The sequence below is a fragment of the Hydra vulgaris genome, chromosome 12 (assembly GCF_038396675.1).
Source record: "Hydra vulgaris chromosome 12, alternate assembly HydraT2T_AEP".
Taxonomy (NCBI): Eukaryota; Metazoa; Cnidaria; class Hydrozoa; order Anthoathecata; family Hydridae; genus Hydra; species Hydra vulgaris.
The window spans coordinates 24,776,718-24,789,524 of NC_088931.1; the positions used below are offsets into that span (position 1 = coordinate 24,776,718).

At 27.0% G+C, this 12,807-nt stretch overlaps 1 protein-coding gene across 3 annotated transcripts in view; it reads right to left on the reverse strand.

The window, feature by feature from the left end:
• Positions 1–12,807, reverse strand: part of LOC100199984 (microphthalmia-associated transcription factor) — a 34,998-nt gene that overhangs the window by 2,787 nt on the left and 19,404 nt on the right. For all 3 annotated transcript variants that reach the window (XM_065812656.1, XM_065812658.1, XM_065812657.1), the window contains exons 3-9: positions 11,525–11,767; positions 11,397–11,425; positions 9,394–9,454; positions 9,224–9,280; positions 9,024–9,063; positions 5,601–5,654; positions 4,458–4,530 (exon numbers count right to left, since the gene is read on the reverse strand). In XM_065812656.1, coding sequence (XP_065668728.1) covers positions 4,458–4,530; positions 5,601–5,654; positions 9,024–9,063; positions 9,224–9,280; positions 9,394–9,454; positions 11,397–11,425; positions 11,525–11,767 — 557 coding nt within the window. The remainder of the gene's footprint in view (positions 1–4,457; positions 4,531–5,600; positions 5,655–9,023; positions 9,064–9,223; positions 9,281–9,393; positions 9,455–11,396; positions 11,426–11,524; positions 11,768–12,807) is intronic.

Genomic DNA, 12,807 nt, shown 5'->3' on the forward strand with positions numbered 1-12,807 from the left:
TATCAAGACAGTTTATCGAAGTGAGTTTTATCAAAGTGTTGTGTGCAAAAATGGCTCCCAACAGTCTTGGATTGGAACTAAGAAAGAAAATTATTGGTGATTACGTAAGTGGAATGTCACAAAAAAGTATTTGTGATAAATATTGCGTGAAAAATGGACTGTATCAAGACTATGTTGCAAATATCGTTCTACGGGGAAGTTGGCAGCAGATAACAAAGGTGGAAGACCACGTTCCACCACTTCTAGAGAGGATTCTATGATCATCAGATCCGTCAAGAAGAATCCCTGGACATCATCAGTCGAGATACAAAAGCAACTTGTTTCTCCGCGCAGCGGCATTGTTCCTCAATGTTCGTGTTTCGGAGTTATAGAGTTGAGAGAGGGTTATAACCACTATTAAGTAGCCTCCTCATCTGTAGTGGCGTTCTCGGCCTTGAGGAGGTGAATAACAACAACAACAACAACAACAACAAAAAAAAAATTAGAGCTGCCTGTATCGGACTGAACAATCAGACGACATGCTGTTGAAGCCGGATTGTTTTCTCGACACCCTGCAAAGAAACCGCTGATTTCACTAAAAACCAGAAGAAAAGACTCCTGTTTGCTACATCTCATACTGACTGGAATGTGCAGAAATGGCGAATTGTCCTGTTCAGTGATGAATTGAAGTTCAACATCATTGGGAGCAATGGCATTTGCCATGTACGTCAACCGGCCGGAAAACGCCTCGATTTATGTTACTGCCATAAGACCATGAAGCATGGTGGAGGCAATGTAATGGTCTGGGGGTGTTTTTCTGCTAACGGTCTAGGTCCAATACATCGAAACGATGGAATAATGGACCGTTTCAACTATAAAAATATCCTGAAAGATGTTATGTTACCTCATGCTGAATGGAATATGCCAATAAAATGGGTTTTTCAGCAAGACAACGATTCGTAACACACTGCAAAAGTAGTCAAGCAGTGGTTTCAAGACAACCACCTATCGGTGATGGAAAGGCTGCCTCAATCTCCTGATCTCAACCCTATCGAGAACCTGTGAGAGATCGTCAACCGCAGAATTAATCGTGAAGGTGTTCGTAATAAGGATCAACTGTTTGAACAAATCCAAAAGGCCTGGGCAGCGATTCCATAAAGTTTCATTGATCACCTGATTGAATCTATGCCTCGAAGATGCAAGGCTGTGATCAACAACAAAGGATTCGCCACGAAATATTGATAGCGAAATACAGCTTGGTCAACATTTTATTGAGTTGCACTTGTTTTGTCCAGAAGGAAATCAACTTTTTTTAATGCTTTTGATTAATTTATTAATTTTCGTGTACAAATAATGAACTTTGTGATGAATAAAACTTGAAGAACATTGTCTCTAAACAGTTACATAGTTATTTCTCTAAATTGAAAAAATGCAGCACTTTTATATAAAGAAACTAAATTAGCATTATTTGGTTGCACTCATTTTGTCCGATACTGTATATATACACACACACACTTATAATACCAACAAAAAACTTTGTTTTCAGGCCAATGTTGTAACAGTTATTATGCAAAATACTAATTATTATGTTATTATGCAAAATACTTGCGCTCAAAGCTCAATTCAAAATTAATCAAGCGATTAATTAAACAACTTTATTTGTATAAACATAAATATTTGTGTAAACATAAATATAATAAATACAAAAATATTTGTGGATTTTCTTCAATGTAAAAAAAAGTAAAAATTGGTAAAAAAAAAACCATGTTTAGATAAAGTGAAAGGCCCATGTGGGAGTCCTGCAGGGTCTCTGGGGCCACCGCACCCTTGTGTATCATAAGCAAGCTATCATGTATCATAAATAGGTATAAGCAACTGCTATATTGAAATAGATTGTGCATAAAGCACTAAATAATGATGCAATTTCAATGTTTCTTAAAATTTTTTTTAACCTGCATTTTGGTTTTATATAGTATTTATTTATTTGGTACATATATATAAGTTTTAACTCATACATTTAGTGCTTTTTTTTTTGCTACTGACAACACTGTCACTTTTGACAGCCGTTTTGTATGTCTTTATAATTATAACCTTTTTGCTGTACAATTGTTGAGTTTTATTACTAGTTTTGAATTTGTTTATCTTTATAGTTATCTTCAAAATATTTAAATCAGTAAAAATATAGTTTCTTGAATATTTTTCTTTATTTTAAAGTAAAAATAATTGTATTTGATATGATATTTTGAAAAGTTATGAGTACTGAAATATGATATTTTATTTTAGTTATGGGGAAAAAAAAGGACTTGTTACCACAAAAAATTGCTGCAACAAGAGTAATTTTAATAAATACTAATCTTTCTCAACAAGAAATTGCCAGAAAATGTGGTATTTCGCAGTTTTCTGTACAAAATATATGCACAAAAAAAAAGGCTAATATGGAGAACTTTACAGCATAGATGATTGGTAAATGTGGAAAGAAAAGAACCATAACACTACGCAAGGAAAGAATACTAACCTAGATTGTTCTAGAAAATAAACAGGCTACCAACAATGAAATAACTGAAAAGCTGGACCAATCTGGAGTCAAAACGTCAAAGAGAACAGTTCAACACCACCTAAACTATCTTGGTTATATTCAATGATGTCCAGCTAAGAAGCCTAAATTGACACTAAAAATGATGCAAAAATAGCTGGAATGGGCAAAAAAGTATAGAGATTTAACAGAAGATGGTCAAAAATTGGCAAAGTTAAGTCTTTAAAGGTTCAAACTTTAAAGGTTTACTTAACAATTCTTGTATAATATTCTTAAGAATACTTTAGCGACGAGAGTACTTTTCAAAGTGTTAACAAAGAAAGCTCAATACATAAAAAGAAAATAAGGGGAAAAATACTTATTGGACTGCATCATTCAAACTGCTAAACACCCCACCTCTGTAATGATCTGGTCAGTGATACGTGAAAGGGAATAGGGAGGCTCTATATTGTTTAGGGAATAATGAACCAGTTGCAATAACAAAAAAATTATTGAACAAAGTTTGTTGCCACAATTGGCAGAATGGTTTGGTCCAGGTGAAAAAAAACTTCATGCAGGACAGCACCATTTCATAACGTTAAATCAAATAAAAAATATCTATCAGAGCAAAAAATTTCACTACTTAATTGGCCAGAAAACTCTCCTGACCTAAATCCTGTAGAAAATGTTTGGGCGCTACTAAAGTAGGAAATATCTAAAGAAAATATTACAGATAAAGCGTATTTAATATAAAGAATTGTTTGCCACTGGAACTATAATGGAAGATTGCAGGAAACAAATGAAAAATGCATCAAAAGTATGTCGAAAAGGGTTCTTGTTACTGTAGAGGCAAAAAGGAGAATCACTAAATATTAATCTTTAATATACTTGTAAGTAATTTTTAAATTATAATATTTATTACCAATTTGTTAAATGCTTTTTATTTGTCAAAGAACACCCATTTCTTTTAAAAAAATTATTTTTAAGTACATAAATCACAAAAAAAATAAATTAAAATAATAGACTTTGAAACTTAAGAATGTAAAAAATTGTGGGTGGCCATAATAAACTGCCACATGACTGTATATGCAGGCCTCGGTGGAAATGGTAAGCTATCAACTGCCTGACCACGGTTATATTTTTTGTTGCGGCTTACTCACAGTATTATTTCTTTAAGCACGTATTTAAAGCATCTAAGAAGCCATGAGTAAGTTGTCGCAACAAAAAACTATAACCGCAGTCAGGCAGAGCAATCGATAGCTCGCCGTTCCCGCCGAGACCTTTGACTTTCATAAATTTGAAAAACATTTAGTGATATCGAAGAAAGCTATTGCTTTTTAAATTATTTTCAACAGTATCTCAAAACATTTAAAATCTTTTCTATATTTACATTAGGTTACATACTCAAGCTTCTTTCTTTAAAACAAAGTTACAAATACTGACTCGTATATTCACTTTTAACTTGGATTTTTGCAATACTCCGGAAGACCCAAGTTTCATTTGTGAGTGCCTAACTCACTTAACTTGATGAAATCTGCATGAACCAATTCTGATGCTTGCTCACTCCAAAACTCAAGACCTCTTTAGAATATTGTTTAGTAATGGCTTATACAATCTTTTTAATTTTTAATTCAATAATTATTTTTAAATAACACTAAGACAAATTATGTTTAACTAAACATTTTTTTAACATTGTGCAAACTTAATTATAAATAGCTATATTAATATAGTTATAAAAATAAGTATAATAATTTATATTTTACATTATACTTTACATTATGAAACATTTTCCTTTTAAAGACTACTTTCTACTTTATATTCCTTCAAAAGACTACTAACCTAATATAAAAGCATTTGATGTGCCACAAATAAAAACTGGTTATTAATTGAATGTAAATATACTTAAATAATAAAAAGACTTTAAACATAATAAAAAATTTAGCAAGTGATTATATAAATAGCTTACTTGTCAAGTTTTGGTACCAGGGTTCCTAACTCTTTTATTCTATCATTGATATTATATCTTCTTCTACGTTCAACTATAAAATAATAAAGAAAAAAAAAGATATATGAATACATATGTAAACATATGTATATGTACACACACACACACACACACACACACACACACACACACACACACACACACACACACACACACACACACACACGCACATATCAGACTTGGTTGGGAAAGGTGTTTGACCACACTTTAATTCTGACCATGCATATATTAGTATGCATATATTAGTATGGTTTTTAAAATGTTTTGAGAACATTTCAAAAAAGCACAATTCTTTATAATTAATTTTTTTTTCAATAAAAAAAACTTATCAAAAAATTAACTGTAAAAGAAAACTATTTTAAACTATGGTTACAATTATGTTTGTGACAAGTAACTTCAAAACTTTGATTTTTTCCTATGTTTTTAAATTAATAATCGAAACAGTTTTATATCAAGACTATAATGAAAAATAATTTTTTAATAACGAATCAAATGTTATCCACATAATTAAAGAGTATTACACAACTCCTTTTTTTATAGTAGCTGTTATATTGTATAGTAGTAGTTTTTATAGTTTTAAATATGTATTTTAAAAAAAAAGTTTTTAACAAAAGAAACGTTGAATAATAAAACATTTAATAAATAAATAAAACATTTAATAAATAAATATATTTAATATATAAATAAAGTCAATTTTTTTTTACAACGATTACATGCTTTGTTTAGTAAATGAAGTCAAAGGAAAAACAGTCATACAAATTTATATATTCACATGTTTTTTATAATCTAAAATTTTAAATAGTGGAATTTTAAATGTGTTCAACATACTATCAACTAGACATGACTGATAGTAAAACTATTATTTATGCTGATTATAGGTTTAAAGTTTATAATTTTAAACCACAAATACTTAATTCATATTAAGCCAAATCTTAATTCATATTAAGCCAAAATACAGAAACACACTCTCACTTTCTCATTTCTATCAAAGTAAAGTCACAAAGCTTGTTTGAAATGTATATATAAATTTGATTAAATAATTCTATCATTTACAACATTTATTTTTTTAACAAAACATTGAATTTATTAACAAAAAAAACTTACTCAAGTTATGATTGTCTTTTTTCTGTCTATCTTTTAAAAATCCCTCATGATGTTCTAGATTTAAAAGCAGATGTTAAAGAAATACATACATACATACATACATACATACATATATATATATGTATATATATATATATATATATATATATATATATATATATATATATATATATATATATATATATATATATATATATATATATATACATACATATATATACACACACACACACAATCATACATACATGATACTAATCAAATTTACACATTCAGGTGTGAGATATCCATTCTAGCATTCAGTTTTAACTAACATAACTCCCTTATTTTAAACTTACATTTGTCAATTAGCAAACAGATTAACAAACAGGATAAAAAAAAAAGCAATTAAAAAGAAAAATGCAACTGTAAAATTATTGCGAGAAAAATGGGAGATTTTACTATGTTGAATTGGGACAATTTTAAATTGACTTTTCTTGAAAACCACTTAAATAATTTCTAATGATTTTTTTTAAATAATGCATACATGAGTAGTTTTTGTGTGTGGGTGTAGTTTTGTTTACATCTAATTAGTTTTTACAATGTAATAAACTTGAAAATCAAAAAAACATTTTGAAATTTTATATAGAAAATCCACTGTGCTCATATTCAATAATCTTAAAAGCATGTAAAGTTCCAAAATCATGTTGGAATTGTCATAAAATATTGTAATGAGAACAAATTTATAAACAGAAAACAGGGAGGTTGTGGGAAATAAAGATTTAATGACAAAAGGAAAGTGAAATAAAGTCTTAATTCATCAAAATCCAACTCAGTTACAAAAAGATTTAGCTACAAGGTTTAAATTTTTTTTTTTTTAATTATTTACCTTCCCAAGGCCAAGAGGGCCACTACAGTTGAGGAGGCAACTTTTTGTGGTTACAACCCCTCTCAACTCTATAACTCCGAAACACGAACCTCAACGAACAAGGCCACTGCGCGGAGAAACAAGTTGAGCGCGGTACTACCAGGAAAGTGACGGGGATCGAACTCAGAACTTCTCGCTTATGAGGCAAGCGCTCTACCACTACACTCATACCGCGTTAAATGCAGTAGATCTTTCAATCAGAGTATTGAAAAAGGAAAATTGGAAAGCTTTTTACAAAAAATAATAATAATACAAAAAAGATCACTTTATGGAGGAATGAAGGTAATCAGACAATATAAAAATTTGCTTAAATTAATGACATAAAATTTTTTGTGCCTATTAAAAGATGATGAAACTCACAGTAAAAAAGATCACTTGATGCTTCCAGGTAATTAATATCATTATCAGTCAAAACATTACAAAACATCTAACAGATTTAAGTACATAAGATTTGAAAAGTTCTTGCAAGTTCTGGATATGGCAGGCTATTTGCAATTATGGTTTTAAAAGCTCTCCTTTCATAACAAATCAAACTTTGACATCAGAACTATATGACTGAAATCTTTGAAAAACGAGTTCTCACTCTAATTAAAAAAACATAAACAACCAACTTTATTGACCAGAATTAGTATCAATTCACTATTTGAAGAACAGATTGGTAGAAGAAAAATAGAGCCAATGTCATTCCAAAAGAAAGCCTCCACCAAACGTCTCAAGCATCATTGAATCTTATTGGACAATAGTGAAGGAAATAATTAAAAAAATATGGAAATAGTGTTAAAAACTTCAACTATTTATAAATCAATGCGGTACTTTACATTAAATTAGATTATTTCCTTGTTGAAAAGTTGATGTTTAATTTGTTTAGTTATTTAAACTAAATATGTATTTAAAAAAAATTATTAGAAGTGAAGAAGTAGAAATAATTAGAAGTGAAGAAGTAGAAAATGCAACTTTAAAACTGTCTAAATTTCAACTGATCATGATAGTGTGATTTTCTCAAATCACACTATCATGATCAAACAAAATCACATACTATCATGATCAGTTGAAATTTACCCTGAGTGATAAAATTGTGAGAAGAATTCTTTTAAACAAAAACACTTATTTTTTAAAACGATCAGTCAACCAAAAACAGCCTTTTTAAAAGGAAAAAAATTTTTAAGTTGGTTTCGCACATTTTTAATCTACAATGAAGAGATTTGAGATTTTTTAAAAATTTAATCACAGTTGCGGTTAAATTCTTTTTTTAACGACTTAATACTTTCTGAATAAACGTCACATAAACAATATTAAAAGATAATTTAAATATTCCAAAATAATAAAGTTTTTGTTGAACATAAAACTGCTGAACGAGTACGCAAATCATTATTTCATAGGTAAAATGCAAGCTACATAATATTTCTTAACAAGGCCTAAAATATATAAATCTTTTCCAGACAAAAATAAAATAGAAGATAAAAATAATTTTAACATTATTCTTCTTTATATTACCCGATAGATAGTACCCGCCCAACTTTTAGTTGTTGTAGCCCTCACCAATAATTTTTGTTTGTGTCATCAGCAATGTTTCATGCACTTTTTATTTACATGTATATAAAACATATTTATTGTTTTATATACATGTCTGTGTATATATATGTAAATAAAATGTGAGTGTACACACACATAAACACATATATATATAAACACACACATATCTTTTAATGCGTACTTAGATATTGATAAAACATAACTAATAACATCAGAAGTAGGATTTGACAAGAGCTTCATTACATAAATCAACTGAGTATTAGAGCTATATAGATATGAAAACCTTTTGTTACAAAACAAAAAACTTCAATTTTTCTAATTTTTTCTTGGTTTTTTGAAAGATTTAGGTTTGCTCAAAAATTTAGTTTAAGTTGCAAAGAATTTCCAAAATTACATTACTAAATCAGAAGTAGTAGAGATACATATCAATTTTAAGTCACTATACATTCCCACACACAAAAAAGTTTAAAAATTAGTATTCTTATATTGTTTTCTACCAGGGGCAAGGAGCTGGAAAAAAAGTTATGGTTCCAAAGTATTTTGTTCCAGCTCCGGCACTGGCTTTGGTGACACTAAATATTAAAAAAAAAATTTTGATTCATATTTTATGTATTAAAAAAAATTATTTTTTAAATGTTTAATGAGCTATATGTTTAAACACCACAAACATAGAATGAATGGAAAGCTTATCTAGAAATCTACATAAATAATAAATTAAATTCAAAATTTAAACTAAATGGAGCCAAGGAGCCAGCAGTTTTTTACAGCTGTCTCCGAGCAAAAACCTATATCTGTCACAGTTCTGGCTACCCACCCCTGGTTTTTACCTAATTATGCCATATTATTTAGCAAATAATTTTATCTTTCGCTAGCTTAATATACAGACCTTATAACAGTAAATATATTGAAGCATGCATCAAAAACAAAGTGTCAAAAATTAAATGTCAGAAAGTTAATATATTTTTTTAAACCAAAGAAAAATTTACCTTGTTTAACGGGACACGAAGTTGAGACTTTTTCTTTAATCTAAAATAGAAATGATTGCATTATATAAAAAACCCTGCTCTAAAGCACAATATAAATTGATTAAACAGCTTTTTAGCATTATTTTCATAAGATCTTTTAAAAACCATGAATAGAAGGGAAAAAAAACCCTTTTGTTTAATACTAAAATAAAAAAAACTACCTCCTCTTGATTATTTTCTGTTGCAAAAGCATTAAAGATGTTATTTCCTGTTGGAAGCTTTAGAGCGAAAAAAAAGAAAAGAAAAGTTATTTAATTGTTATCAATATAATTAATGATTATTTGAAATCTTTAATTGAAAATTTATTGAAAATTTGTGAAAAACATCTTACTGTTGTTGAAAACATGCTATCAGAAAATATAGAAAAATCCTGATCAACACTATTATCCAATCTAAAATTACATAATTTAAAAACTATTATAAATTTTTATAGGCAATTATTGTAACATAATAATAAAAAAATTTAAGATTATAGTTTTTAAAGGCTGTTTAACAAATTTTATTTTCGTAAAAAAACAAACAAACAAACAGAAAATAATTAAGCATATGAAAATCAAAAACAAACAAATAAACATTAAATTTTAAGCAAGGTTAAAAAAAAAAAAAATTTATTTGTTATATATTTAAATTTAAATACTTTTAATTTTTTATATATTATATTTTTTTATGTATATATATATATATATTTTTAAGTATATATTTTAATGTATATATATATTATGTATATTATATATTTTTATATATTATATGTATATTATGTATTTTATTATATGTATATTATATATTTTATATTTATATGTATAAAATATATATATATTATACATATAATATACACATTTTATATATTATATGTATATTTAAATTTAAATAATTTTAATTTAATATACTTGTTGTATATTTAAATTTTCATACTTTTAGTTTTTTGAAAAAAAAAAAAATAAATATATATATATATATATATTAGGGGTGTACCGGATTGGAAAATTTAAATTCGGGTTGGAAACAGATTTATTGAAATTGTCAATAAATTCAGGCTAGAACAAGAATTATATTTATGTAATTTTTTGCCTTTAAGATAGAAGTGAAAGCCTGCACCTTGGCATTGTGCCTATATAATATATATTTATAACCTATAATATAAATATTTTATTAATTTGATTCTTGTTTCATTTAAATCTATTGTTATTTTTATTTATTATCTTATTTGTTTTGTTATCTTTTTTATTTTGATATCTTGTGTTGTTTTTATTTGTTTCTTGTAATTTTATTTATTAAAAGTTTTAAGCTGCATAATATTTAAATTTAAAATTGTTTCTTTGTTTTCTATCTTTCCATTTAGGTTAAAATTGAAATACTTTATACTTAAATTAATTTAAACTCTTATACTTTTTAATTATTTAAAATTTAAGTAACATTTGGAATGAGACTATTCTCAGAGGCAGGAAAAATTTTTGATGAAAAAAGAGCTAGTTTGTTGCCCAAAAATGAATAGTAACTCTTTTTGCACCACAATATTCCAATATATATTCATAATATTTTAAATAATTTGTAATATTTTTCTAATAGTATGCTTTGCAAAAATTATTGCATTAAAATGCTGTTCCAACTAATATATTAATTGAAACAGCATTAATATGTAAATATTGATAATATGTGAATAAAACTATGAAAAAGAATATCATTACAAAGAAGTTCATCTCATACTGTCATGTCTGAATATTTTAAACTATATTATAATCAAAATATAAAAAAATATTTTATTTTGTATAAATCAATATATAACAAAACTATTAATAAAAATCTAATGTGGAGAAAATTGTGGGTCTGCAAAATGGTGTTTTCAGATGGTAGGTTTGCGGATTTTCTTTGTAAACAATACAAAACTTTATGTAATAGAAATTCATTTTTAAAGTAATTTGTTAGTAGTTGCAGTAATCATATAAGTTTTTTTTTTAAATAGTTGTTGTTTTTAATTCAAAAAGTCTTGAGAATTGTTATTGTTATGCTAAACTTGTTAACAACTATGTAGTTTATTTTTTAAAGTAGAAATTTTTTTAATAGTAAGATGCTGTTTTTTGTTGCAATAGTAAATTGTTGTTTCTTAATTCAAATAAAGAAGTTCACAAGGAAAAAAAATGATCTTTAAGTGATGATTTATATTTATATATTTCCCTTTCATTTCATTTTATAATTTTTAATTTTTACATAGATAATACTAATGCTACTAAAAATAAAAGAACATTTAAAATTTTAAAATAACAGATTTTTTTTATCAAGTAATAAACAAACAAATATATAATAAATTAGTAAAATTTAAAAAAAGAAAAAACTCACGCAAATAAGTCTTCAAATACACTATCAACCTGATTTTATAAAAAAAAGTTGTATAAACAAATTAGTATCGCAACATTACTTCAAAATGATAGATAACAATTAAAAAACTGCACAAAAAACTAACTGACCTCACTTCCACTAGCAACTGAACTTGCAGTATCAGGACTATTAGGCGATAAATGTGATACTGATGGCTGAAAATTGGAAGGAAATTGAGTATTAAAGTTAGAGTTTTGTAACACAGAAGGTGCTGAAATAGGCATTATAGAATGATTTTTGTTTAATTGCTGATTGGTCAAATATTCTCTAACTTGACGTTTTTGTTGTTGCTTTATATAATATTGTGTAGGGTTTTGTAGATTTGTTTCCACCTGTAAAACACAAAAAGTTTTATCAGAAGAAAATAATAGTGAATTAAATTTAGTTATTTTTAATTAATTTTTATATAAAACAATTTCTGGTTTTAAAACTTAAGGAAAATAATTCTTTTTTATTTGGTTATTATAAATTATTAAAATATCAGATTTTTATATCATAAAATATCAGATATCAAATGATTTATACTGCAATAGCCTGCAATATCATGCCAAGTCTATTTTTATTTATATATATATACACATATAAATAGACTTAGCAGCCGTCAGTAAATAGGACACATGGCTGGCTTGCTAATACAACTGGATAGCCAGCTAGCCACGTGTAAAACTAGTGGACGCTGGCTACTAAAAAATGAAGCTGGCTAACCAATTGAAAATAAAAAATACAATATTTGTTTGCAATTATTATATTTATTAAATTTATATCAAAAACCTAACTTATTTCACAACAATTTCAGAATTGACAATCAATCCAGCAGTTGAAAACATGCACTCTAATGCTACACTGCTCGATGGAATATATAAATATTCACTTGCCAAACATGCCAGATAGGGAAAATATTTAAGGTTATATTTCCAAAACTCTACAGGGTCTTTTTATTCTTCTGTTGGTAGACAATTAACATAATTATTGACTTCCCTGACTACACCTTTTCAAGATGTAATTGAGAACTTGAAAGTTGTAATTAAGAAAAGTAAGATGTAATTGAGAAATACAACATGTAATTTAGAAGTTGCAATATGTAATTAAGAAACACATGTAATTAAGAAATTTTAAAATGTAATTGAGAAACCCAACATGTAAATAAGAAATCGCAATATGTAATTTGAAAAACAAAAGTTGTAATTAAAAATCGTAATATGTAAATGAGAATACATTATTTGTAATTGTGAACTCAATGTAAGCTTAAAGGTCATTATAAAAGATTTTCTTGGGCATGCATTTTAATAAGTTAATAATATCAAATTTAGCATTTGTATGCACCAGCAATACAGTAATGGAATTAAAAGATCGTTGTGTTATTTGTCAATAC